Source organism: Mauremys reevesii, linkage group 26 (assembly GCF_016161935.1).
Source record: "Mauremys reevesii isolate NIE-2019 linkage group 26, ASM1616193v1, whole genome shotgun sequence".
Taxonomy (NCBI): Eukaryota; Metazoa; Chordata; order Testudines; family Geoemydidae; genus Mauremys; species Mauremys reevesii.
This window is the reverse complement of record NC_052648.1, coordinates 871,435-896,443: the sequence shown is the minus strand read 5'-3', so window position 1 is coordinate 896,443 and position 25,009 is coordinate 871,435. Positions and strand designations below refer to the sequence as shown.

General features: G+C 47.0%; 1 protein-coding gene across 6 annotated transcripts in view; it reads right to left on the bottom strand.

The window, feature by feature from the left end:
• INSR (insulin receptor) overlaps positions 1-25,009 on the bottom strand; it is a 111,403-nt gene that overhangs the window by 25,996 nt on the left and 60,398 nt on the right. For all 6 annotated transcript variants that reach the window (XM_039515409.1, XM_039515415.1, XM_039515416.1 and 3 more), the window contains exons 3-8: positions 16,107-16,422; positions 12,757-12,902; positions 12,172-12,316; positions 11,721-11,935; positions 3,328-3,454; positions 1,078-1,328 (exon numbers count right to left, since the gene is read on the bottom strand). In XM_039515409.1, the coding sequence (XP_039371343.1) occupies positions 1,078-1,328; positions 3,328-3,454; positions 11,721-11,935; positions 12,172-12,316; positions 12,757-12,902; positions 16,107-16,422 (1,200 nt within the window). The remainder of the gene's footprint in view (positions 1-1,077; positions 1,329-3,327; positions 3,455-11,720; positions 11,936-12,171; positions 12,317-12,756; positions 12,903-16,106; positions 16,423-25,009) is intronic.

Sequence of the window (25,009 nt, the reverse complement as noted above, 5' to 3'; positions counted from 1 at the left end):
CCCCCAAACCCTCTGTCCTGTGACCATCTACAGGGGTCCCAGAATTGAGAGTGACTGTGTTACCCCTCTCAGCCAGCCCCACCTTAGAGACAGGAGGATCAGAGCCACCCTGCACTCCCCACAGGACTCCTGGCAGTGCTAGTACCAGTCTCACCTATTGTCTGGTACAGGCTATTGACTTTTTTCACTAAACTGGAGCCCTCTCACTGCCCCCTGAATGAAGCATACACAAACTGACCCAGGTCCTAATCTCATTGTTGATCATCATCATCACCACCACCACAATAAGGGATGGGGAAAAAAACCCTCTTACTCTGGGTCTTCCAATGCACCTGATGTCACCTGTCTCTTCTCTGGACAGGGACTATCTTTATATTTTGTGTGTTTTGCACGGTGAAAACACACATTGCCAGCACTTAAGTAAGTGAACTGGATAAATTCATGGAGGTTAAGTCCATTAATAGCTATTAGCCGGGATGGGTAAGGAATGGTGTCCCTAGACTCTGTTTGTCAGAGGGTGGAGATGGATGGCAGGAGAGAGATCACTTGATCATTACCTGTTAGGTTCACTCCCTCTGGGGCACTTGGCATTGGCCACTGTTGGTAGACAGGATACTGGGCTAGACAGACCTTTGGTCTGACCCAGTACGGCCGTTCTTATGTTCTTAATTATGGGGATTCAATTCAGCTCTCTCCCCAGTGAAGGGTCAATTCCCTGCTATATTATTTCCTTAAAGTCTTCCAACCAGGCCTCAGAACATTAAGACTTGCCTTTCTCCATTACTTGGTTTGTCCTGATTCAACAGATGCTTTACCAGGCAAATAAACAGAAATGAAGGGAGAAATGTCCTGCACAGAAAAAAGTTCAGGCCTCCCCCATCCCAGATTCAGTGGTACCTGATGACACTGCAGCAGGGTTACACCAGGGTGTGAACACGCTCATGCACAAAGAATGAACAAGGAGCCTGCATGCATTATATTCGGGCACATGGTGCCAGTGGAGAGACCAAGAACCATTCAGGCAAGGAGTTTGGTGGGCATGTTTTTCCTTGCCATATGCAAGGGGACAGTACTCACCAGTAGCATTGGTCTGGACGTAGATAATTTCGCTCTTTGCACCATATGTCCTTCGTTCGTCCGAGAAGGTGACCAGCGTCTTAACGAACACAGCATACTGAGTCCAGGGCTTCAACCCCCGCAGGAGCCACCCTGGCTGGGCCTGAGCTTTCGGCTCATTTGACCGTGGGGGAGGGTCAACATCAACCACTGTCCAACTATTTGATCCACAGGCATCTTGTCCATCAAACTCTGTCACATTCTGGTATGGACTTTTTCAAGAGAAAGAGAAGGACAAAGGCCTCACGTTAACAGAATCCAAACTGCAGGTTTTTAGGAAATAATCACAACAAATATGAAACACCAAAGACCATGATAATCCTTTATCTCAGGATTGGCAAGAGCTTTACGAACAGAGCATCACAAAATCCGGGCTGGGGGAGGGTATTATCAGTTGGAGGAACTGAGGCACAGAGAGATGAAGGGAGTCTGTCTGTCCAGGAAGTCTATTGGGAACCCTGTAATCTTGACATCCAGCTGTCTGATGATGATTTGTGGCACCATTAGTCACTGCTCCACAGACACAGGATTTACCAAGCCAGAGCAAACCACTGGTCTGCAGAACATTATTCTCACTACAGCAGCCACCAAGGAAGTTGCAGATAAAGGAAAATGCAACAACCTCAAACGAACCCACTGAGCCCATGGTACAATGGCCCAGCAGTGAGTGGGGTTGGATAGTGGGAATGGGCATTATTTCTTCCAAACGGCCTTGAAGCAGGAGGCAGCCAGAACCCAAAGCTTCTCCAAAAATGGAGGAATTCTACTTTTGCTTCAACATTTGGAGACCGGCCTTTGCCCTTCTGTTCATACAGCCTGTCCCAAATGATGCCCTACTCAATCTGCGGCCCTGCTAAAGGAAAGCCAGAGATTTACGGCTGGCTTAGGAGAATGGAATGAAATGGCCATCAGACAAAGGTGGCTGTAACGTGATCTGTTAGAAGGAAGCTCAGAACAGCTGCTTGAGTCGCCCCATGGGGAAAGAACAGTTCTCACCGGGATCGAAACTAGTTCTTGTCACTAGCTGAGAAAACAACACAGAAGCGCTTAAGGAGCCCAAAGATGCTCAGGAATCCCAGAGACTTCTCACTTCTGGGCTGGTTTGTTTTTTAAAAACTGAATTCAGGGGCATGGGCTCTACAACCATTCCAGACATGAAAGACCGATATTCCTCCAGCCACAGTAGAATCTAATCCCACGGAGCGAGCAGGAGATGGGCCATGGCAGAGGTAGTCCCTACAGAACATCTGGCACATAGGGAAGGAAATATTCATCGTCTGGGACTTCAGCAGGAAGTCACCCTCCTTGGGAAGCACAGAGTCATATTTGGCCAGTCCTGCCTTCTTATCAGCTGAACTGAAGCAGTTAAATTTTACTGTTTAAATAATTTTTTTTAATTAAGTCTTATAGAGCTCTCTCCTGCTCACTAGGATACAGGGAAATGCTTCTTTCCAGAAGTTCAGTCATCTCCAGTCAGAGGGTCCAGGAATACCATTCCTTAAAACGCATTTTAGCTCCCGAAGCAAGCTATAGCTCATGAGCTGTGCAAGAGCTCCCTACCATGGGATAGCTCAGAGCTCCAAGTTCACGAAAGGGGTGCAGTTGCCTGGGAAGGGATTTTGTAAAATCTTTATTTTACCGCTGGTGTCATCAATTCACTTAGCTTTCTGCCTGTTGACAAGGGCTTTGATGTGAGCCCACGGACCAATGAATGCCTCTCACATCTCACAGAAATTCTGGGTGTATGGGGTAAGCTATAATTCAGGCCAATTGCAGCCAGCCTCAGCAGAGCCAGTTTGATATCCCTGATTTTTTAAAAATGGCTCTAGTCTGAAAGGGAACAGAAATACCCCACTCCTCAGTGCAAATGGAGAGGTGACAAAATCTATAGCTTCTGTAATAAGTGCTGAATTGAATGAGCTTCAGTAATGATTTTAAAGTTATTCTTTAGAGTATTTTCGCTGTACCCGACACAGCTAACGCAGGGATCATAAGTAGTACCTGTGCAGCAGAAAAGTGACACTGGAAATTTACATGAAATGGTCAGACGTTTACAAGAATTAAACAGTGGTAACAGTGATTGGTCTGAAATCTGCTCGTTGAGGTCAGAAATAGTTTGTGGAAGTACTTTGAGCTACTAGGGGACTGCGTGGCTTGGGGTCATCTAAGTTGGCATCTCCCCAGAGTTATTGTACAGACTTCTCTACTTACGCTTCCTTGTAAAAAAGCATAAATCCTAGGAGATCACGGAAGTCAGGTGGCCAGTACGGCTCCCACTTTAGTAGGATCTTATCATGAGATGTTCTGATAGACGAAAACTTCAGCAATTCATTTTCACCTGAAGCAAAAGACAAAGGATATTGCTTTTTACTTTATTTTAAAACTGAAGCGGTTTCTGTTAAGTTTCTGTTTTGCATAAACACATTTTAGAACCAAAGCTCTGGGAAATGCTTAGAGCTGGGAAGAACTGTATATTTTAGATTACAGTTGTAAAAATGGTAGGACTGTGAACAATCCAATGGACTTATTGATTGGTTTGCTCAACATATCCAGTTTACAGGTTCTCTGTTCAGTGAGATGTCTGTTGTCAGATCTACCTACTAGTACTCGCTTAAACAGTGCAGATAACTTGGGTCAGAAACAACTGACACTCTTGTAAAAAATGTTATAAAAGAAACTGTACTTACATGAGCTGGTGTTGAGAATAAAAAGCATTAAAGCAAGAACCGGAGAAAGGACTTTTTGCTTAACATTGCATCAGTGATACAGCATATGCTTGCCATGGTGACACACCTAGCTACTATTGTGGAGACAAAAATGAGCCAGGCTGAGCAGCAGAAAAATGGAGGAAAAAGCAAAGCTGAACAGATTTTAACAAGCCAAATCTAGTGAAGAATCCGATGTTTACAAGTGCACTGTCTACAGAATGGAGACCCAGGAGAACCCATAGTCAATTATTTAAAGCGATAAAGAAATAAAAGCTGCCTCAACCTTAGACAGACAGAAATCCAAAGCCTAAATGGGTTAAAATTCATGCTAGTCTGCAGAGACAAGACCAATGAAATGGTTTGTGAAGCTGCTCTAGCTTCTGCCTCCACTGTGATGAAATGCCTAGTCCTGCCAGGGAAGAGCAGGGTCCCACTGCAGAGAAGAACATGAACGACAGAAGCCACTGCAAGGCAAGAAGGCTTACAGTCTATTATTTCCAAGGGACCCAGGTAGGATAAACTGTGAAGCATTGATTGGATTTGCCATTAGCTGCACAAGGGAGGAAGGCTGTTAAGTTTGCTGGTGCTTAGTCCAGAAAAAACAATGGATTTTTTTTTTTAATAAAGAGGATGTTGCCAATTTGAAAACTAGACTTGAATCAAATAAAAAGCCAAACACATCATGCCTGCCCCAAACTACCCATTGCTGAAGAGGAGCAAGCCACGGCTGAGCCCACCAGAGGTAGCACTGGGAGGGAGGAGGGCTGCTTTAAAGACAAAAAGACGGTTACTCACCGTAGTAACTGTTGTTCTTCGAGATGTGTTGCTCCTATCCATTCCAGTTAGGTGTGCACGCCGCGCGTGCACGGCATCTCGGAACTTTTTTACCCTAGCAACACCGGCGGGCTGGCTGGCGCCCCCTGGAGTGGCGCCGCTATGGCGCGTGTTATATACCCCAGCTGGCCCGTCCGCTCCTCAGTTTCTTCTTGCCGGCTACTCTGACAGTGGGGAAGGAGGGCGGGTCTGGAATGGATAGGAGCAACACATCTCGAAGAACAACAGTTACTACGGTGAGTAACCGTCTTTTCTTCTTCGAGTGATTGCTCCTATGCATTCCAGTTAGGTGAATCCCAAGCCTTACCTAGGCGGTGGGGTCAGAGTGAGACGTGGCGGAGTGTAGTACCGCGGAGCCGAAGGCTGCGTCGTCTCGAGACTGAGGCGAAGGTGTGGACCGAAGACCAGGTGGCCGCTCGACAGATGTCCTGGATCGGAACATTGGCCAGGAAGGCGGCAGACGAGGCGTGCGCCCTCGTCGAGTGTGCAGTGAGGCGGCGTGGCGGCTCGCGAGCAAGCTCATAGCAGGTCCGGATACACACAGTGACCCAGGAGGAAATCCGCTGGGAGGATATCGGCTCGCCTTTCGTGTGGTCAGCAACCGCTACGAACAGCTGGGGCGAATGCCGGAAGGGCTTAGTCCGCTCGATGTAGAAAGCGAGCGCTCTGCGGACGTCGAGGTTATGCAGCTGTTGCTCCCGAGGTGAGGCATGTGGCTTCGGGAAGAACACCGGGAGGAAGATCTCCTGGTTGAGATGGAAAGCTGACACTACCTTCGGGAGGAAGGCCAGATGAGGGCGAAGCTGCACCTTGTCCCCATGGAAGACGGTGTATGGCGGGCTAACCGTCAGAGCGCGGAGCTCAGAAACTCGTCTCGCTGATGTAATGGCGACGAGGAAGGCCGTCTTCCAGGAGAGGTAGAGCAGGGAGCACGTGGCTAAGGGCTCGAACGGAGGACCCATCAGCTTGGCCAGCACGAGGTTCAAATCCCACGTCGGGGTAGGACGCCGCACCGGCGGGTACAAGCGGTCCAGGCCTTTGAGGAAGCGGGAAACCATCTGGTTCGAGAAGATGGACCGACCTTCCACGGATGGACGAAAGGCGAACACTGCTGCCAGGTGAACTCTCAAGGAGGAGACTGCAAGACCTTGCTCCTTAAGGTACCAAAGGTAGTCAAGGATGGTAGGGACCGGGACTACGAATGGATTGAGACCTCGTTGATCACACCAGAGTGCGAATCTCTTCCATTTCGCTAGGTAAATGGAGCGAGTGGAAGGCTTTCTGCTCTCAAGCAGGACTTGCTGAACTGCTGCAGAACAGCCCCTCTCCGCGTGGGTCAACCACTCAGGTACCAAGCTGTAAGATGGAGGGACTGCAGGTTCGGATGGCGGAGTCTGCCGAAGTCCTGGGTGATGAGGTCCGGCCACAACGGAAGGGGGATGGGTTCCCGAACGGAGAGCTCGAGCAGCAGGGTGTACCCGTGCTGCCTCGGCCAGGCCGGTGCTACGAGTATGATATGTGCTCTGTCCCTCCGAAGCTTCAGGAGCACTCGGTGCACGAGCGGGAACGGAGGGAAGGCGTAGAGGAGGCGATCCGTCCAGGGGTACAGGAAGGCGTCTGACAGGGAGCCTGGCGAGCGACCCTGGTATGAGCAAAAACAGGTGGCACTTCCTGTTCCCCCTGGAGGCAAATAGGTCTATTTGGGGAAACCCCCACCTCCGGAAGATTGTGTGGACAACATCTGGACAGAGGGACCACTCGTGGGAGAGGAACGACCTGCTGAGATGGTCGGCCAGCGTGTTCTGCACTCCCGGAAGAAAGGACGCTTCCAGGTGAATTGAGTGGGTTACGCAGAAGTCCCACAGGAGCATCGCTTCCTTGCAGAGCGGGGAGGAACGGGCTCCGCCCTGCTTGTTCATGTAGAACATTGCGGTGGTGTTGTCCGTGAATACTGTCACACAGCGGCGTTGCAGGTGGGTGCAGAAGGTGCGACAGGCCAGGCGGATCGCGTGCAGCTCGCGGACATTGATGTGCAGGGCGAGCTCCTGGGGCGACCACAGGCCTTGGGTGTGAAGGTCGCCCAGGTGAGCTCCCCAACCGAGTGCTGAGGCATCCGTGGTCAGAGTGGCCGACGGGCGAGGAGGGTGGAACGGGACTCCGGCACACACGACCTCTGGGTCGAGCCACCAGTTGAGGGACTCGAGGGTCGGCCTGGTGACCGTGACCACCATGTCGATGGGATCTCGATGTGGTCGGTACACCGACGCAAGCCAAGACTGGAACGGACGGAGGCGGAGCCATGCGTACGCGGTGACATACGTGCATGAAGCCATGTGGCCCAGGAGACGGAGGCAGGAGCGCACCGTCCTGGTCGGAAAGGTGACGAGGTCCCGGATGATGGAGACCATCGTCTGGTGTCGGGCGCGAGGGAGACAGGCCCTGGCCACCGTGGAGTCGAGGACCGCTCCGATGAACTCCACTCGCTGTGACGGAATCAAAGTGGACTTCTCGGCGTTGATGAGAAGACCGAGCCGTTGAAAGAGAGAGACAGGATTTCTGTCATCTGGCCCATCACGAGTTGTCGAGACTGCCCTCGAACCAGCCAGTTGTCGAGATACGGGTAGACGTGTATCTGACGACGTCGGAGGGCTGCGGCAACCACCGCCATGCATTTGGTAAACACCCGCGGGGCGGTGGCGAGTCCGAACGGCAACACGGCGAACTGGTAGTGGGTGTTGTTGACCACAAACCGGAGATAACGACGATGGGGAGGATAGATCGCGACATGGAAGTAGGCGTCCTTCATGTCGAGGGCGGCAAACCAATCTCCCGGATCCAGAGAGGGAATGATGGTCCCCAAGGTGACCATGCGAAACTTGGGCTTGAGCAGGTACTTGTTCAGCTCGCGAAGGTCCAGGATAGGACGTAGCCCACCTTTCGCTTTGGGGATGAGAAAATAACGGAAATAGAATCCCCTGCCCTGCCTGTCTTGAGGCACTGCTTCTATGGCACCCACGCTCAACAGAGTCTGAACCTCTTGTAAGAGGACTTGCTCGTGAGAGGGGTCCCTGAAGAGGGACAGGGAGGGTGGGTGGGAAGGTGGGGGCGAAACAAATTGCAGGCGGTATCCCGACTGGACCGTTTGAAGCACCCAGTTGTCTGTTGTTAATTGGGACCACGCCGAAAAGAAATGGGAAAGGCGGTTGTAAAATAACGGGGAAGGATCCGGTAGGGAGAGTGATGGGCCGTCCTCGAGCGTCCCATCAAAAGGCCTGCTTGGCCCCCTGAGGGGCCTTGGAAGTGGCCTGGCCCTGGTTACGGCGGTTGCCGGAAGGACGACGGCGATTTTGGGCCGGTCGCCGGCTATTGTATGGCCGATATCGTTGCTGATAGAAGGGCCGGGAGGGCTGCTGCCGGAAGGACCTGCTCTGCGTCGCCGGCGTGTGCATGCCGAGAGTACGGATTGCAATACGGCTGTCCTTCAGGGACTGGATCCGAGAATCCGTCTTTTCGGAAAAGAGACCCTGTGTGTCAAAGGGCAGGTCCTGCAGAGTATATTGCACCTCCGGCGGCAGGGTAGAGGACTACAGCCAGGCGATGCGCCGCATTGACACGCCGGAGGCTAAGGTCCGAGCTCCGGAGTCTGCAGCGTCGAGGGCGGCCATGATGGAGGACCTAGATGACCTTCTGCCCTCTTCCAACAGCGCCGTGAACTCCTGGCGGGAGGCTGAAGGCAGGAGCTCTGTGAACTTCGCCAGGGACGTCAAGATGTCGTAGACGTACCTGGCGAGGAGGACCATCTGGTTAGCAATTCACATCTGCAAACCGCCTGCCAAGTAGACCTTGCGGCCTAGCAGGTCCATGCGCCGAGCGTCCTTGGATTTAGGCGCAGGGGCAGGTTGACCGTGCCTCTCGCGGTCGTTAACCGATTGCACAACCAGCGAGTCCGGGGTCGGGTGGGTATAAAGGTACTCATATCCCGTCGGGGGAACCGAGTATTTACGCTCAACCCCGCGGGCCGTGGGAGGAATGGATGCAGGAGTTTGCCAGAGCGTGGTGGCGTTCTTTTGGATTGTTCTGACAAAGGGTAACGCCACGCGCACGGGAGCGTCCGCGCCCACCACATTGGTGATGGGGTCCTCGTCCTCCTGGACCTCCGCTACTGGGAGATCCATGGCCGTCGCCACCCGGCGAAGCAGGTCCTGATGGGCTTTCAGGTCAATGGGCGGCGGATCCTTGGCTGAAGCGCCGGCCACCGCCTCGTCCGGGGAGGATGATGAGGACAAGCCCTGCACTACGGCCTACGCCGCAGGGGCTGTTGGCTGTGCCTCGGCTGGATCGCACAGCGTGGAGGACTTGTGGTCCGGTGGAACGGGGGACTCGCGTCGAGGAGAAGGAGCCGGCCGGCTAACCGTCGCCTCGGGGACCCTGCGCTCGGCGGCCAAGTCTCTCAGGGGAAACGGTACCCCCTGCGCCTCATGCTGGGCCCAGGGAACCCAGAAGCCCCACTGTTGAGACCCCTGAGGATCGCCGTGTGGGGTCGGTGGCAGATGCGCGGTGCTGTCCACGCCGGAGGCCACCGATGCCGGGCGGGTTGGCCAAGGAGGCGCTGAGGCGCTGACAGATTGTACCACTGAAGGTGGTAGCCTCTCCGCAGACGGTACCGAGGGATGGCGTGAGTACCTCCGGTACCGGGACGGTGACCGAGACCGTCGGCCAACGCGGTGCCGGGAGCTCGACCGGTGCCGGGAGCTCGACCGGGAGCGGGATCTGCGGTGCCGGGAGAGGCTGCGGGAATCGCGATGTCAGGAACAGCGCCGGGACTGAGACCTCTGGTGGTGCCGACGCGACGGCGATCGGGACCTGGATCGGTGCCGGGAGTGCGACCAGTACCGAGATGACGAACAGTACCGGGACTCCGACCGGCGGCGGGATGGCTACCGGTACCGGGACGGCGAACGGTGCCGAGATCGAGAAGGCGACCTCCGTCGGGACCGGGAGCGTGATCAGGACCGGGAGTGTCGCTTGTGCCGGCGGTCCACGGAGGGCGGTCGGATCATCATCGCCGGCTTCCCGACGGACGCGACAGCCCGCACTGGCGGTGCCGGGGGCCGGAGGCTCGGTGCCTCTACGAGCTGTATCAGCTCTCGCGCCGCAGAGAATGTCTCCGGCGTAGACGGCAGTCGTGGCTCAACCGCGGATGGTGCCGGGGAGCGTGGCGGTGCCGGACTCGACGGGCCTTGCCGCGCCGGAGTCAACGGCCCGGTGCCTGCTTGGCGCACGGCCACCGCGGGAGGCGCCGATGGCGCAATAGTCATGGCTGAGTCCTGCGCGCGGGACTTAGCGATAGCCTTTGCCACTCTGCGCTTTCTAGCAGGCGAAAGGGAGCAGTGCCGGGTCTTCTCAGTCCCTGACTGAGGCTGCGGTGCCGCGGTGCCGGAGCGGCTCGGAGCAGCCGGTGCACTCTGCACCGATGAGGCTCTCGGTGCCGGCGCGGCCGGTGCCGGGGGCTGTAGCGACGCCTCCATAAGGAGCTGCTTTAGTCTATTGTCCCGCTCCTTACGTGTTCTCGGCTTGAAGGCGGAACAAATTTGGCACTTGTCCGTGCGATGACCCTCGCCGAGGCAGCGAAGACAGGCGTCGTGCGGGTCCCCGATCGGCATAGGCCTCTGGCAAATTGCGCAGGGCTTAAAGCCCGGTGCCTTGGGCATGAGCCCGCACCGGGGAAGGAAAGGGAGGGAAACCCCCCTAACCCTAACACTAAACTTGACAAACTAACTATAACTATAACTATAACAACTAACTATACGTACTAAGATAACTATATACAAAAAACCTTTAGCGAGAGCTAGGGTAGTGGAGGACAGAGAGCACTCCACAGTTCCAACTGGCCATCACGGGCGGTAAGAAGGAACTGAGGAGCGGACGGGCCGGCTGGGGTATATAACACGCGCCATAGCGGCGCCACTCCAGGGGGCGCCAGCCGGCCCGCCGGTGTTACTAGGGTAAAAAAGTTCCGAGATGCTGTGCACGCGCGGCGCGCACACCTAACTGGAATGCATAGGAGCAATCACTCAAAGAAGAACTGGACAGCCTGCCTGGCAGCTTTGCACCAAGAGTCACACACAACCACCCAAGAGCATGGTTTGGGCCCCAGATCCAGTCTCTCACTCCCTGGGCCAGCAGAGGCAGCGCCCTCTGGCTCTGGGAAAAGCCCATTGCTGCTCTTTGGCTGGAGAGGGGATAGGAATCCTGCAGAGGCAGCACCCTCAGATCCAGTTCACTCTGCCTCGCCTAACGCTGCAGTGGGTCTGAGAGGCCTGATTGGCACCTGCTGTGCCCTGATCAACCTTGGGAAAGCTTGTTTGAGTGGCATCTTTGGCTGGGAACAGGGTGAGATGCTGGCTCTGAGCACTCAGGCTAAGGCCTGGGAATGCTGCTAGAGGCAAAGCTGCCCCCTCTGTATTCCTTAGCTCTGTTGACATGGGACCTTCCTTATTACTACTTGAAAATAAGTCACATGGCTGCTTGAAAATTTTCTCCAACGGTTGTCACAGCAACGGCTCCAGACGAACTGAGCAGAAATACTCTCACCTTTTCAGTTTATTTTGCAGCACACAGTTCATTGTCACCACTTCCCATCGCACAGAGAAAGGAGATAATTAAACATGTGCACAGCAGCAGGGCCCAGATGCCCCACTCAGGATTGAGGCTGTGGCATGTGATGGGCTGCGCAAAGACACAAGGCTGACTAGACCCTGCCTGAAGAGCTCCCAGTCAAAGGGTGGGAGGGGGAAGGGCACCACAAAATGTTTTTTGGGAAAAACTGTATAACCACATAAGCTGGCAGGGGGCCTCCAGGGCAGAGATCAGACCTGAAACTACTTTTAACTTGTGGCAAGTTGAGAGTGTCCCTTCAGCTAGCTTACAGAGTAACTGATATGCCTGGGCTTTACACAGAGAGCACCAGGACAGTCCCTGCCCTGAGAAGTTCACAAGACAAAGAGGTTAGCAAGGGGGAGCATACGGCACAGATCTCTTCACATTATGAAACTTCCTTACAAGAGGCTTGGTCGCCATTTGTCTTCAGGGCTATGTCATTCCTCTCCTGACGTCCCTTAGTCCCAGAGATCTCCTCCATTTTGTGGATTTCTGACAAGCACAGTTTGGGGTTATAATGAAAGAAGAGCTTCCCCCTTGCTATGCTGAGGTTGTGTTTGCTCCAGTCCCAGAGCTGGCGCAGGTTCTGATTGTCGAGGGCATAGAAGGAGTAATTCCTGTGAGAAGAGAGAGAATGGATGAGGATGGGTTCATTCATAAACTGGTTTTTCTCATGCACTAATCCAGACATAACATGAAAGTTCCCCACACAGAACCCATAAGGACAGGCTGCAACTATTGGCAGACAGCAATTAAATACACATTTAAAAATAATTTGCTAACATTCTCCTGATGATTTACATTGGTCCCCAATATGTAATAACAGACTGAAGCATCTTATATAAAAACTCACCCAGCTTCTAACGTCTCCCCTTTAATCAGATGTAGCTTACGAAAAAAAGAAAGAGAAACCAAGGCATAGGAGCGGCGAATTTTTAGGTAACCTGAGATTTCTTCAATCAAGCCAAGATTCGCTTCAAGCTCAGCTGCTATGTTATCTGGGGAGAGGGAAACAATAGGTTTAGGCTCTCTGATACCATAGTGATGAGCACTGTTCCAGATCCCATATTTCTCTGTATAAATGGATATTGTTCTAAGAGATCTGCTCTGGGAATTATTCTGGAGCAGTTCTATGGCCTGTGTTATACAAGAGGGTCAATCTAGATGATCACAGTGATCCCTTCAATCTATGAAACTTAATTTACGTTTCAATAACTAACTACATAGAGGGATTAATTCCTGAATCACTGTGGGGCTGAAGCACGCTTTCTGCATACAAATTCTCTGCATGCAAAGCTTTAAAAGCCCTGCAGAGATCTTAGGCTCAATGGACACTGCCTCATTGTCTTTTTTGACATTCAGTTCTCTCTCCCCACTGTCATGCTTTTCCACATTCTGCGAGTTCTCCCTGATGCAGCTCATAAGATGCAGAGCTTACTTCCTCCACGGATGTTTATGACTAAACTTCCATTAATGATGGTGCAGCCACGAAGCTCCTGTGCAGATGTCACTGAATCAATTATCTTCTCCTTGCTGTAGTCACAAACCTTCGGACAGGGCCCTGCACATGGAGAACAGTGCAGGCTGAAAAACAAGAGTGCAGAAGATATATGAGAGATGTTTTTGCATAGCATAAACTGAGGCTTCTCCATCAGAATTCATACATGCAGGGTAACCAGTTGAAAACGCAACAGTATTTGGACAATATGCTGAGTGACTCACTTGCATCACACACAATATCTGGCTCTAAACAGCCTCACACAACACTTGAATATTCCTAAAAATCACTTTTTTCTTCGTTGAAGTCCCAGCACTGGAATACAAGATATTGTGACAGAGGACAATTTCTCCTCACCAGTCTGTGAATCAAAACCAGAATAAGAGATCTGATAAAGAAAGAATCATCTGATGGTCTAAGCAGCTTTGATTTAATTCAACAATGAATCACAGGACTGGAAGGGACCTTGAGAGGTCATCTAACCTAGTCCCTCGCACTCATCTCAGGATTAAGTATTATCTAGAGCAGTGGTTCTCAAAGCCGGTCCGCCGCTTATTCAGGGAAAGCCCTTGGCAGGCTGGGCCGGTTTGTTTATCTGCCGCGTCCGCAGGTTCGGCCGATTGCAGCTCCCACTGGCCGCGGTTTGTCGCTCTAGGCCAATGGGGGCTGCGGGAAGGGCGGCCAGCACATCCCTAGGCCTGCGTCACTTCCAACAGCCCCCATTGACCTGGAGTGGTGAACCGCGGCCAGTGGGAGCTGCAATCGGCCAAACCTGCAGACGCGGCAGGTAAACAAACTGACCTGACCCGCCAAGGGCTTTCCCTGAACAAGCGGCAGATCGGCTTTGAGAACGACTGGTCTAAGCATCTTTGATTTTAATTCAACAATGAATCATAGGACTGGAAGGGACCTTGAGAGGTCATCTAATCCAGTCCCCAGCACTCATCTCAGGATTAAATATTATCTGGAGAATCCCTGACAAGAGTTTGTCTAACCTGCTCTTAAAAATCTCCAATGATGGAGATTCCATTACCTCCATCAATTTATTCCAGTGCTTAACCACCTGGACAGTTCTGAAGTTTTTCCTAATGTCCAACCTAAACTACCCTTGCTGCAATTTAAGACCATTGCTTCTTGTCCTATGCAATTTAAGCCCATAATTAACCAGCCAACCTCCCAGAGAAATCCGAATGAGAGAACCCATAGCACTGAACCGTTCCTCTACTAAGATGAAATTCCTATGGTGACAAAGGAAAGAAGACAGCTACTTCTCTTCTCACCTAGGCATGTCTGCATGCTGTGCTCCAACTCAAATGGTATTTATTGGAGAAAAAATATTGTAAAGATCTTCCAGAACCAACAGCTCTCTGTTCCTTCTTGCTAATATGCCAGATCCTGAACTTTTTAAGCCCATGGCTTTTCAAAGTCATTCACATGAAGGGGGAAATGATTCTTTGTGAGGACAAAATTGTAGCTCCTGCTCTTAGGGTTAATTAATGCTATTTGTAAGAAAGCCAGGCCCATCCTTCATCTTAAAGTAGTTAACCAAACAGATAATTCATGAACAGGACGCAGGACCTTTCCTAGGATTTCTCTATCAACAGCTGGAAGGCAGTACACAGAACTATATTTAAAAACAGTAAACAGATTTATATGGATGTGTTTTGGACATAGGAGACTTTTTTTTTAATGGCAGTAAAAAGACAAGCTGTTCTTGCAGTTATGAGACCAGCACCGACTTCCAGTATAATTCAGAGGAAAACTGTCATCTCCTCTAGGAAAAGCACCAGGACATTGTGAGCAAGTCCCAGTGATAGAAGGACTGGTGTGAGCAGGGACGGGCAAGAGGAGGACCTTGCTGTCACACACAAGCAATGCAGAGCCCACTTTTGGGGCTGTTGGTTCATATGTTTGAAATACAAAACAGGAAATAGACTAAAAAATCCAGCCATAGTATAAATTCCCTGATTTGTTAATCAAGGAGCAAATGTTCATGAACACAAAACTACAGCTATTCACAGGAAATCTGACTCATCACAATATGTAATTTTATTGTGGGAGAAACAAGGTTTTCTGCGATCAACAGCATATAACTATGTATATTATTTTATTCCTTTTGTCCTTAAAGCCCTGAGAATAGTCAGAAAGACTGTATTCCAGGGGTCGGCAACCTTTCGGAAGTGGTGTGCTGAGTCTTCAGTTATTCACTCTAATTTAAGGTTTCATGTGCCAGTAATACATTTTAACATTTTTAGAAGTGTATGAGTGTATAATATATAACTAAACTATTGCTGTAGGTAAAATAAATAAGGTTTTTAAAATGTTTAAGAAGCTTCATTTAAAATTCAATTAAAATGCAGAGCCCCCTGGACCAGTTGCCAGGACCTGGGCAGTGTGAGGGCCACTGAAAATCAGCTTGTGTGCTGCCTTTGGCACGCGTGCCATAGGTTGCCTACCCCTGCTGTATCCTCTCTTCTGCACATGCAATACTTGTTTGTTACATTTTCCTTTTATCATAGAATCATAGATTATTAGGGTTGGAAGGGACCTCAGTAGATCTAGTCCAACTCCCTGCCCAAAGCAGGACCAATCCCCAAATGGCCCCCTCAAGGATTGAACTCACAACCCTGGGTTTAGCAGGCCAATGCTCAAACCACTGAGCTCTCCCTCCCCACAAACCATAGTATGATGGTTTTGCCTACAATGCCATATGGCCCATCCACAATGGCTATTAGCATATGTCTACAACAGCTGGAGATGGGCAATTAAATGGGGAGGCTTTAAGTTATTACAGAGAATTCTTTCCCAGGTGTCTGGGGGGTTGGTCTCAGGGTCTAACTGACTGCCATATTTGGGGTTGGGAAAGAATTTTGCCCCAGATCAAACTGACAGAGACCCTGGGATTTTTTGCCTTCCTTTACAGCACGGGGCACAGGCCAGTTGCTGGTCTGAAGTACAGCAAATGGTGGATTCTCTGTAATTTGAAGTCTTTATATCAAGATTTGAGAATGTCAGTAACTCAGCCGGAGGTTATGGGCCTATTACAGGAGTGGGTGGGTGAGGTTGTGTGACCTGCGATGTATTGCAGGAGGTCAGACTAGCTGATCATGATGGTCCCTTCTGGCCTTAAAGTCTATGAGTCAATAAGACGCAACACTGGAGTTGTTTCTCTATCAAGGAATAGAATACAAAAAACTCTATGATAAAGCAAGCGTGTGTGTCTAAATAAGAGTGATACACAACTGACAACACAAGCAGCAACACTGGGCAACAACATGGACATCACTTACTTGCTGGAGTTCATGATGTATCCCGATGGGCACTCATGAACACACTCATTGTTGTGAATAACATGGCACCCGGATTCCCTGGCATTTTTACACTTGTTGTGCAGCTCCTGGCAGAAGCTGAAGGTCACGCAACGCCATCCCTCAAAGCGGTAGTAATCGGCTGGGCAGGTCTCCACACATGTGCCATCAAGGTAAAAGTTACGGCAAGCCACACACTTCTCAGGATTGTTGGGCTCCGAGCAGTTGCCCAGGCATTCACTGTGACAGCACTGACCATCAGAGGTGCAGCCTTGTGACTTACAAGCAGGTGGACAAACTGCAAAGACAAAAATGAAAAACACCTGAGCACTTGTTGAGAGCCTGCTGATATAAGGCCCCAAAGTCCCTTTGTTGCACCGCATCATCCCCCCAGCTTTGCAACTTCAGGCTTGTCTACATGGTGGGGTAACGTACACTAGAGGCGTGTGATTTCTAAAGCACATTAATTGGAACATGTAAATTCTTCTCTGTGCACTAGTAGCTCCCGAGAGTGTCAAACTATGTTAAAGCACAGTAGGGAAGTTCTAGTGCACATTGCAGGGTCTGCACATACCAGTTAGTGCACAACGTGTTTGTTTGCTTTAGAAATCACATGCCTGTAGTGCACGCTGCTCCTCAGTGAAGACAAGCTCTTAGTTTCTGTAGCGACACCTGCTCAGAAGCTGAACTGGATGTCTGATTACCTCCACGTGCCAGTTCCAAATACCAGGCTTTCACCCATGGAGGTGGCATCTTCTACCTCTGGACATCGACTTTGACAACTCATTGGTCCTACTTAAATATAGGTTTAAAGCAGATTTTTCTAGTTCTTAATCTCAGTTTTATTTTTCTAGAACATGTTCTATGTACAGCACGTTGGGGCTCACAAGAAGTGCTTTTCTGACTTTGCAATATCAAATCCCAGGTGGTAATGGATAATGAATGATAAGCCTCATACAGCAAGAGCTTTCAGATCTTGGGATAACCAATTAGACTGAGCAGATTCCAGTTCCTCAGTCCACTAAACTAAATGGAGCTCCTCACAACTCACTCAAAAGGAAGCTCCTAATGATGATGCAGCAAAGAATTTATTTGCAATGATCCTTTAATTTAATCCTTGGCATTAGCTGGATATTCTCAATGGTCTCGTAGCGTTATACTAACCTGTCATGATCTTTGCTGGGGAAGAAGAGGGGAAACTGACAGGCCTGAGGTCCTAGAAGAAGGGCACCCAATATAAATACTTCAACATTCCTCCCCAAAGAACGCAAGAAGAAGGGAACCCACAAGTGTTACTGCTTGTGGTTTTCATAGCAGTATAGCCTAGAGCAAATACCATAACTAAAGCTGAGTGACAAACTGCGGGGCCAGTGCTAAAGGAAAGTACCTTTCTGCCACTTCACTCATTGTTTGCATAGGACTTTCAGGCTTAGTCCTACTATTAATGTTAGATTGAGGAGTAAATCAAATGCAATTACTTCATTCAAAACACAGCCAATGAACTTCAGTTCAGAATGTTATAATGAAAGTCTGAAAACAACTAACAGAGTGAGCATAATAACCCAAATATAAACAGCTTTGATCCAGTGTGGCAAATAAAATAACAGGAGGCAAGATTTAAGGAGAAGGACACAGCATGGGTGGGAGTAGAGTTAACTGTAGGATAACAAATACCATTTGGACTATAACTGTATTGCCAAGCATTCAATCAGAACATGATCCTATTCTCACTAGAGTCAATGGACATTTTGCCCACGGAAACGGGCTCTGGGCCTTTGGTTTGAGGGTGCGTTTGGTGGCATCTGTAGAACTGGTTCTCACCGCCACTCTCTAAGAAATCTTTAGTTAAACTCTGTGGTCTATGGAGCCCAGACCAGGTAACTCTGTACCTCACTAGCCACTGCCTCATACAGCTGGCCACACTTTCTGCCAAAAATGGCCAGAGAGTCACTTTTTCCTATTCCTCTCTTGTCCAGCTCCCTAATCAGTCAGAGGAGCAGCTCCTGTCCTCACCGTGTCCCCCCAGGACAGACACCCATCACATAGCTAGCCCACTGCTTCTTCATGGAAGCGCAGGACCCCCTCACTAGACCTTATTTTAAAGCTAGTGAAATATACACATATTGGTCATCTGACAAAGGGCTCTTGGCCAACAATCAACCTAGTGTAAAATTCTTAGAATCAAGAGCATTTTCGCATTCAGATTTTTGTGGGTTTTTTTTATAGCCACTAAGACAAAATATTTGTGCTGGGCCCACCTACAGATACAGAAAGACTCAAGCTGTATTTACACTTACAATTTGCATAAACTTTCCCTGAACAGATAAAATACTTGCAAACACGACTTTCAATATTAAACATTCAAGTGATAAGAATATCTGCAGGTGTAAAACGCCACAGGGCTCACATGGCAGTTCTTGCAAACCAGCACCACTGTTAGCAATAGGCAGCAACACAAGACCCTGCCCACAATAGGGCTTGAAACTTTGTGGGAAAGAATTTTCTAAACCCTGTTATGGTAGCATGCTTTGCCTCCACAGTGCCAGTTACACGCAGTGGCTTGAGCCCTGCCAGAGGGCACAGTTTTGGTATGTTGTTGCCTGGGAAGAAAAAAAAAATCCCATCCAAATGGCGCAAGAGTTATGCTGTCTGTAAGTGTGGGTTCAAAACGTGAATGTGTAGCAGAAGCAAGGATGCAGTCAGCATAGTTCTCACTCTGTACGCCTAGGGCAGAAGTCAACATGGCTTGTGCTTTCACTGCAGATACAATCATCTCAACTACAACATGCATCCATTCTGTAGACCAGATGGAACCTCAAACATGTCCTTCAACTATATTAAAACCTTGGACGCATCCAAGACTTTCACATGATCTGGAGCAAGCTTAGGTCCCATCTACACTGCAAGACTGAACCATGTTTTAACCCTACTGGTATAGGGTCTCTCCCATAGATCCTGTGGCACCTTATAGACTAACAGACGTTTTGGAGCATGAGCTTTCGTGCATCCGACGAAGTGGGTATTCACCCACGAAAGCTCATGCTTCAAAATGTCTGTTAGTCTATAAGGTGCCTCAGGACTCTTTTTGCTGCTTTTACAGATCCAGACTAACACGGCTACCCCTCTGATACTTGGTGTTTAAAAATATTTTCATGGAAGTGTTTTGCCCCCAGCTTAGAAGGAAATATCAGGACTAAGCATGGCAAGAATGAAGCCAACACCTGCACACTGTGTATTCTGGATCCAGAGTAATTTGTGAATGTGTAAAGACTGTTAAGAGTAACTACTGCATATACTGAAGTTTCTACACAAACTGCAAATATCAAGAAAACCGAGCACTGTATTTATAGAATAAAGGCTTCAGACACACATTCTTTAATACACCTGTGAAGTTCAAGTAAGAACATGTATGAAAACCACAAGTTGCAGTCTACAGCCCTCATGTAGGACACTAAAAATAGCCACTCAAGCCATTTATTTTAGTTTTTCTGTGCCGAATCCCTGTATGCCAGTCTCAGGAGAGAAAAGAATTTTAAGAACATAAGACCAGCCAGACTGGGTCAGACCAAAGGTCCATCTAGCTCAGTATCCTGTCTTCCGACAGTGGCCAATTGCCACGTGCCCCAGAGGGAATGAACAGATCAGGTAATCAAGTGATCCATTCCCTGTTGCTCATTCCCAGCTTCTGGCAAACAGAAGCTAGGGCCACCGTCCCTCCTATCCTGGCTAATATCCATTGATGGACCAACCTATCCTCCATGAATTTATCTAGTTCTTTTTTGAACCCTGTTATAGTTTTGGCCTTCACAACATCCTCTGGCAAAGAGTTCCACAGGTTGACTGTGCATTGTGTGAAGAAATACTTCCTTTTGTTTTAAACCTGCTGCCTATTAATTTTATTTGGTGACCCCTAGTTCTTGTGCTATGAGAAGGAGTAAATAGCACTTCCTTATTTACTTTCTCCACACCAGTCATGATTTTATAGACCTCAATCATATCCCCCCCTTAGTCGTCTCTTTTCCAAAATGAAAAGTCCCATTCTTATTAATCTCTCCTCATATGGAAACCCTTCCATACACCTAATCATTCCTGTTGCTCTTTTCTGAACCTTTTCCAGTTCCAATATATCTTTTTTGCAATGGGGCAACCACATTTGCATGCAGTATTCAAGATGTGGGCATACCATGGATTTATATAAAGGCAATATGATATTTTGTCTTCTCATCTATCCCTTTCTTAATGATGCCCAACATTGTTTGCTTTTTTGACTGACGCTGCACATTGAGTAGATGTTTTTAGAGAACTATCTACAGTGACTCCAAGATCTCTTTCTTGAGTGATACCAGCTAAATTAGACCACATCATTTTATATGTATAATTGGGATTATGTTTTCCAATGTGCATTAGTTTGCATTTACCAACATTGAATTTCATCTGCCATTTTGTTGCCCAGTCACACAGTTTTGAGAGATCCTTTTGTAGCTCTTTGCAGTCTGCCTGGGTCTTAACTATCTTGACAAAGCCCTGGCTGGGATGATTTAGTTGGGAATTGGTCCTGCTTTGAGCAGGGGGTTGGACTAGACGACCTCCTGAAGTCCCTTCCAACCCTGATATTCTATGATTAAGCTGTTTTGTATCATCTGCAAATTTTACCACCTCACTGTTTACCCCTTTTTCCAGATCATTTATGAATATGTTGAATAGGACTGGTCACAGTACAGACCCTTGGGGGACACGACTATTTACCTCTCTCCATTCTGAAAACTGACCATTTATTCCTACCCTTTGTTTGCTATCTTTTAACCAGTTACCAATCCATGAGAGGACCTTCCCTCTTATCCCATGACAGCTTACTTTCCTTAATTTTGCAGATAATTCTCTCAGAGAACACTAGAGTGACATAATATATAATTACCAACTAAAACTAACTGGATAACCATAGAAGAATGCTATTGATTATATTTAAACTGAACTTTCAGTTTAGTTGATCATTCAAACCTTGCTAAATCCAGTGTTCGTTGATGTCAGTAAAACAGCCCTAGAGAGCTGTTGCTTTCACAAGTGTGTGGCTACTACTACAAAGACTCACATAAGAAAATTAAAAAGGTGTAACAGGTGATTGCTTCCATTGTTGTGTAACTGGAAACTTTGTGTACACACACACACAAAAAGAAATTTCACATCTAATTTAATAGCTTTTTTCCCTACAGAACTGTAGAACACTCACCAGTTCATTATTCTGGCTTCAAAGCCACAGAATTCAGAATGATTCAGTATGAAGGCAATGGTTTGTAATTAATGCACTAGGCCTATAAAACTATCAGAACACTTCGCATAATTGCTTTTTTTCCCCCCTAGGTGAAGAACTACATGGAGATTTTTTGCCATCAGTGAATCATCTTCCTTTCAACACTTCAGGGGGGAAAAGCAATAAACAAAAAACTTTTAGTTAACGCTCAAAGTATGGCAAGAGAAATGCACAGGTTGCTCAGTTCTGCAGCCATACTTCCCATCAAAGTCAATGAGGCAGAGGGAAAGAAGGCTGGACCAAATATCTTTTAAATTGAACAGTTCACCCACATACTTTTAAGTAACAGTTAAGTAGAGTAAACTGATACTCTGACAAACTACAGAAAATACAGAAATGTGGGTTCACTTCCTTTTACATTAGCAAAGGTTTTGCACTCCTAGAGCAATAATGCTTGTTTTATTAACTTGATACTTAGTGGTAATTAAGTTGAGTAGCCAAACAAAAACAAACTTGCAGTTGATCCTTTATATTGGGCTAAACATAAAAATAAACGGTGCAGCTTGCAAAAAGACATGCTCACATAATTCCTCATCAGCCCACAAACACAGAACATGGTCCAGCAACAGATGTTGTGGCAGAGGGTTAATTCAGAGCTTATAATTAAACAGAGCAATATGATAGATCAAAAGGAGACCTATGCTTAAAAAGTGAGCAAACAACCTGGAACTGGCATTAAATGAACTACTCTGGCAATCACTGCAAAAACCAAACCAGCAGTTTACTGAAAATAGTGCCAACAGAAGTAAATCAACAGAAAAGTCCAGAGTTCAGTCCCAAAATCTCACAACAAAACCTACCAATTCTATAGCCATCAAATGTGAAAACTGGATGAAAGAGGAAAGTCTGTCTGTTTCATTCATCTCTCACCGTGCTTGGCAGCGTAGCGCTCTTGGTGCAGAAACTAGAAGCCAGGTATATAGCTCTCCATTCCATTTTTAAGCTCCACGCATACTGGTTCAGAGTACGATACATCACACAGAATTACTAGCAAAGAAAACCTAAACCAGACTTTACAACATTAAAATCCCCAGAATGGAAAAAAGGGTGGAAACAAGGAATTTTGATTTGAATTAATCCAATTTAATGCTCAGATTTTAATCATGATTTAAATCAGCAAACAGAAAACCTTAATTTAAATAATCTATTTTAATCACACTATGCATTTATATGTTTTATTTATTTTCCTAATAAAGAGTTGATTCTCATTGGTTGGCAATCAATCATTAAAACATGTTGATTTGCAACTAAATACAGCCTTTACGCTAAATTTGGTGCTTCATTTTTGTTAACAAGGACATATTACATTTATAAACATTTACTTAAGCAATTATATAGCTTAACTTACATTTATTCAGATTCTCAGTTTTCCATTTTATATTATGTTAGAAATCAGTGAACTCCACGTTGCAGGTTCACTAGTTGATTTTTTTACTTACAATTGTGTCAAGTTCATGGAAATTCAATTTAAAATGCACAAAAACTGGATTTTTTAATTAAACAAAACCACCTTAGATGTACTGGATACATAAGAATAAAGTTAATCAAAACATGTTTTGCATTAAAAGCTAATTGATTTGTTTAAAAAAAGTATTTTTATCCGTAGTTAATAAATTTAACTGATTGTTTCTGGTAACCATGTCCTTCAAGACTTTAGCAGATCTTATTCTCTCACACCTAGTTTTTATTCAGAGACCAGATGAGGAAAACAAGCTTTCCCGCTTTTTTCAACTCCCACCTGATTTCTTAACTTTGAACAAACTCGTTATTGAGATAAACTAGTTGAATAAACTGAAATGAAGAAAATATTCTCTCTGCACCTACAGGAAAGGCTATGGCTGTCAAAAGCTGGTTTAGAATTTCAATTAACTCTGGTTTCCAATGCTGAGCCAGTGACTTCCACCAGTTCATTGGTCTTTCTTTAAAATTTGGCAGCAAACATAGAATCATAGGACTGGAAGGGACCTCAAGAGGTCATCTAGTCCAGTCCCTTGCACTCATGGCAAGACCAAGTATTATCCAGACCACCACTGACAGGTGTTTGTCTAACCTGCTCTTAAAAATCCCCAATAGAGATTCCACAACCTCTCTAAGCAATTTATTCCAGTGCTTAACCACCCTGACAGTTAGGAAGTTTTTCCTAATATCCAATCGAAACCTCCTTTGCTGCAATTTAAGCCCACTGCTTCTTGTTCTAGCCTCAAACGCTAAGAAGAACAATTCTTCTCCCTCCTCCTTGTAACAACCTTTTATGTACTTGAAAACTGTTATGTCCCCTCTCAGTCTTCTCTTTTCCAGACTAAACAAAGCCAATGTTTTCAATCTTCCCTTGTAAGTCATGTTTTCTAGACCTTTAATCATTTTGTTGCTCATATACTGCTAAATATTTTTTGCATTTAATTTAAATGATTTAATAAATTATAAGAAGTTTAGGCCTTAACATAACTTGTCATTATCATATTTAATTTTAAATGTGTTTTTTAAATAAACCTGTATTTCATTTAAAATTTAAAAAATAATAAAAATTAAAAAAACAAAAACAAATCATTGACTTATCAACTTGGTTGGAAAGGAGCTTTTTTTTAATAGGTGGGAGGCTGGCAGAGTCCCTATCTGAATGGCTGATTTAATGCTAATGTGATTTTGTTGTAGTGTTCATTATGCTTTAGGGTACTAAAGCCTTGTATAGACATCTTTATTATTATTTAAATACAAATAAATAAAAGTGTTTGCAGACTAAAGATTTGGGTAATTAAGCTGGTTCTCTGATATTTTATGCAGTCATCAACTCTTTCGTACATTTTCAGACTTTGTTATTTTAAATAACTCCAAGAGGAAGTGGAATTGCTAATTTATGAGCATAAATTTGATCTAGCCAGTATTACTGAACCTTCGTGCGATGATTCCCATGACTGGAATGTTGAAACTAATGTTTATTTAGGAAGGATCGAGTGGGCACAAAGGGAGGGGGAGTGGCATACCTGTTTCCAAGTCATGGATAACTCAGAAGAAAATTATCTTGAATGCTTATGGATCAATGTTCTACCAGATAAAGCACAAGATGGGGTATCTGTTGGTGTACACTATAGCCAACAAAATCACATTAGGGAACAGGATGACAGCCTCCTTACACACCTATGTGTAAATTGTAGGGGGGGAAAAAGCTGCATGGTCATGAAGGACTTCAATTTGTGTGACATACAGTGGATGTCTCATGCGGTTAGTAGTAAAACATCCTTGGAATTCTAAATATTATCGCTGACAATTTCTTAACTCTAAAAGTGTTGCATCCAACACAGGGGAGTTCTATATTAGACCTGGTCTTCACAGATAAAGAGGAAATGATCACAGAAGTAAAAACTGATGGTAACTTAAAGTATGTCTACATGGCAATAAAACACCCGCATTGAGGTTCCAGAGCACGAGCTACAGCATGAACCCAAACATCTACACTACAATTGTATAGCCCTGCAAGCCCTGGTCCAACAAGCCCGAATCAGCTGACACAGGCCAGCTGCAGGTGTTTTATTGTTGTGTAGGCACACCCTTAGGAGTCAAGTAATCATGACTTGATCAC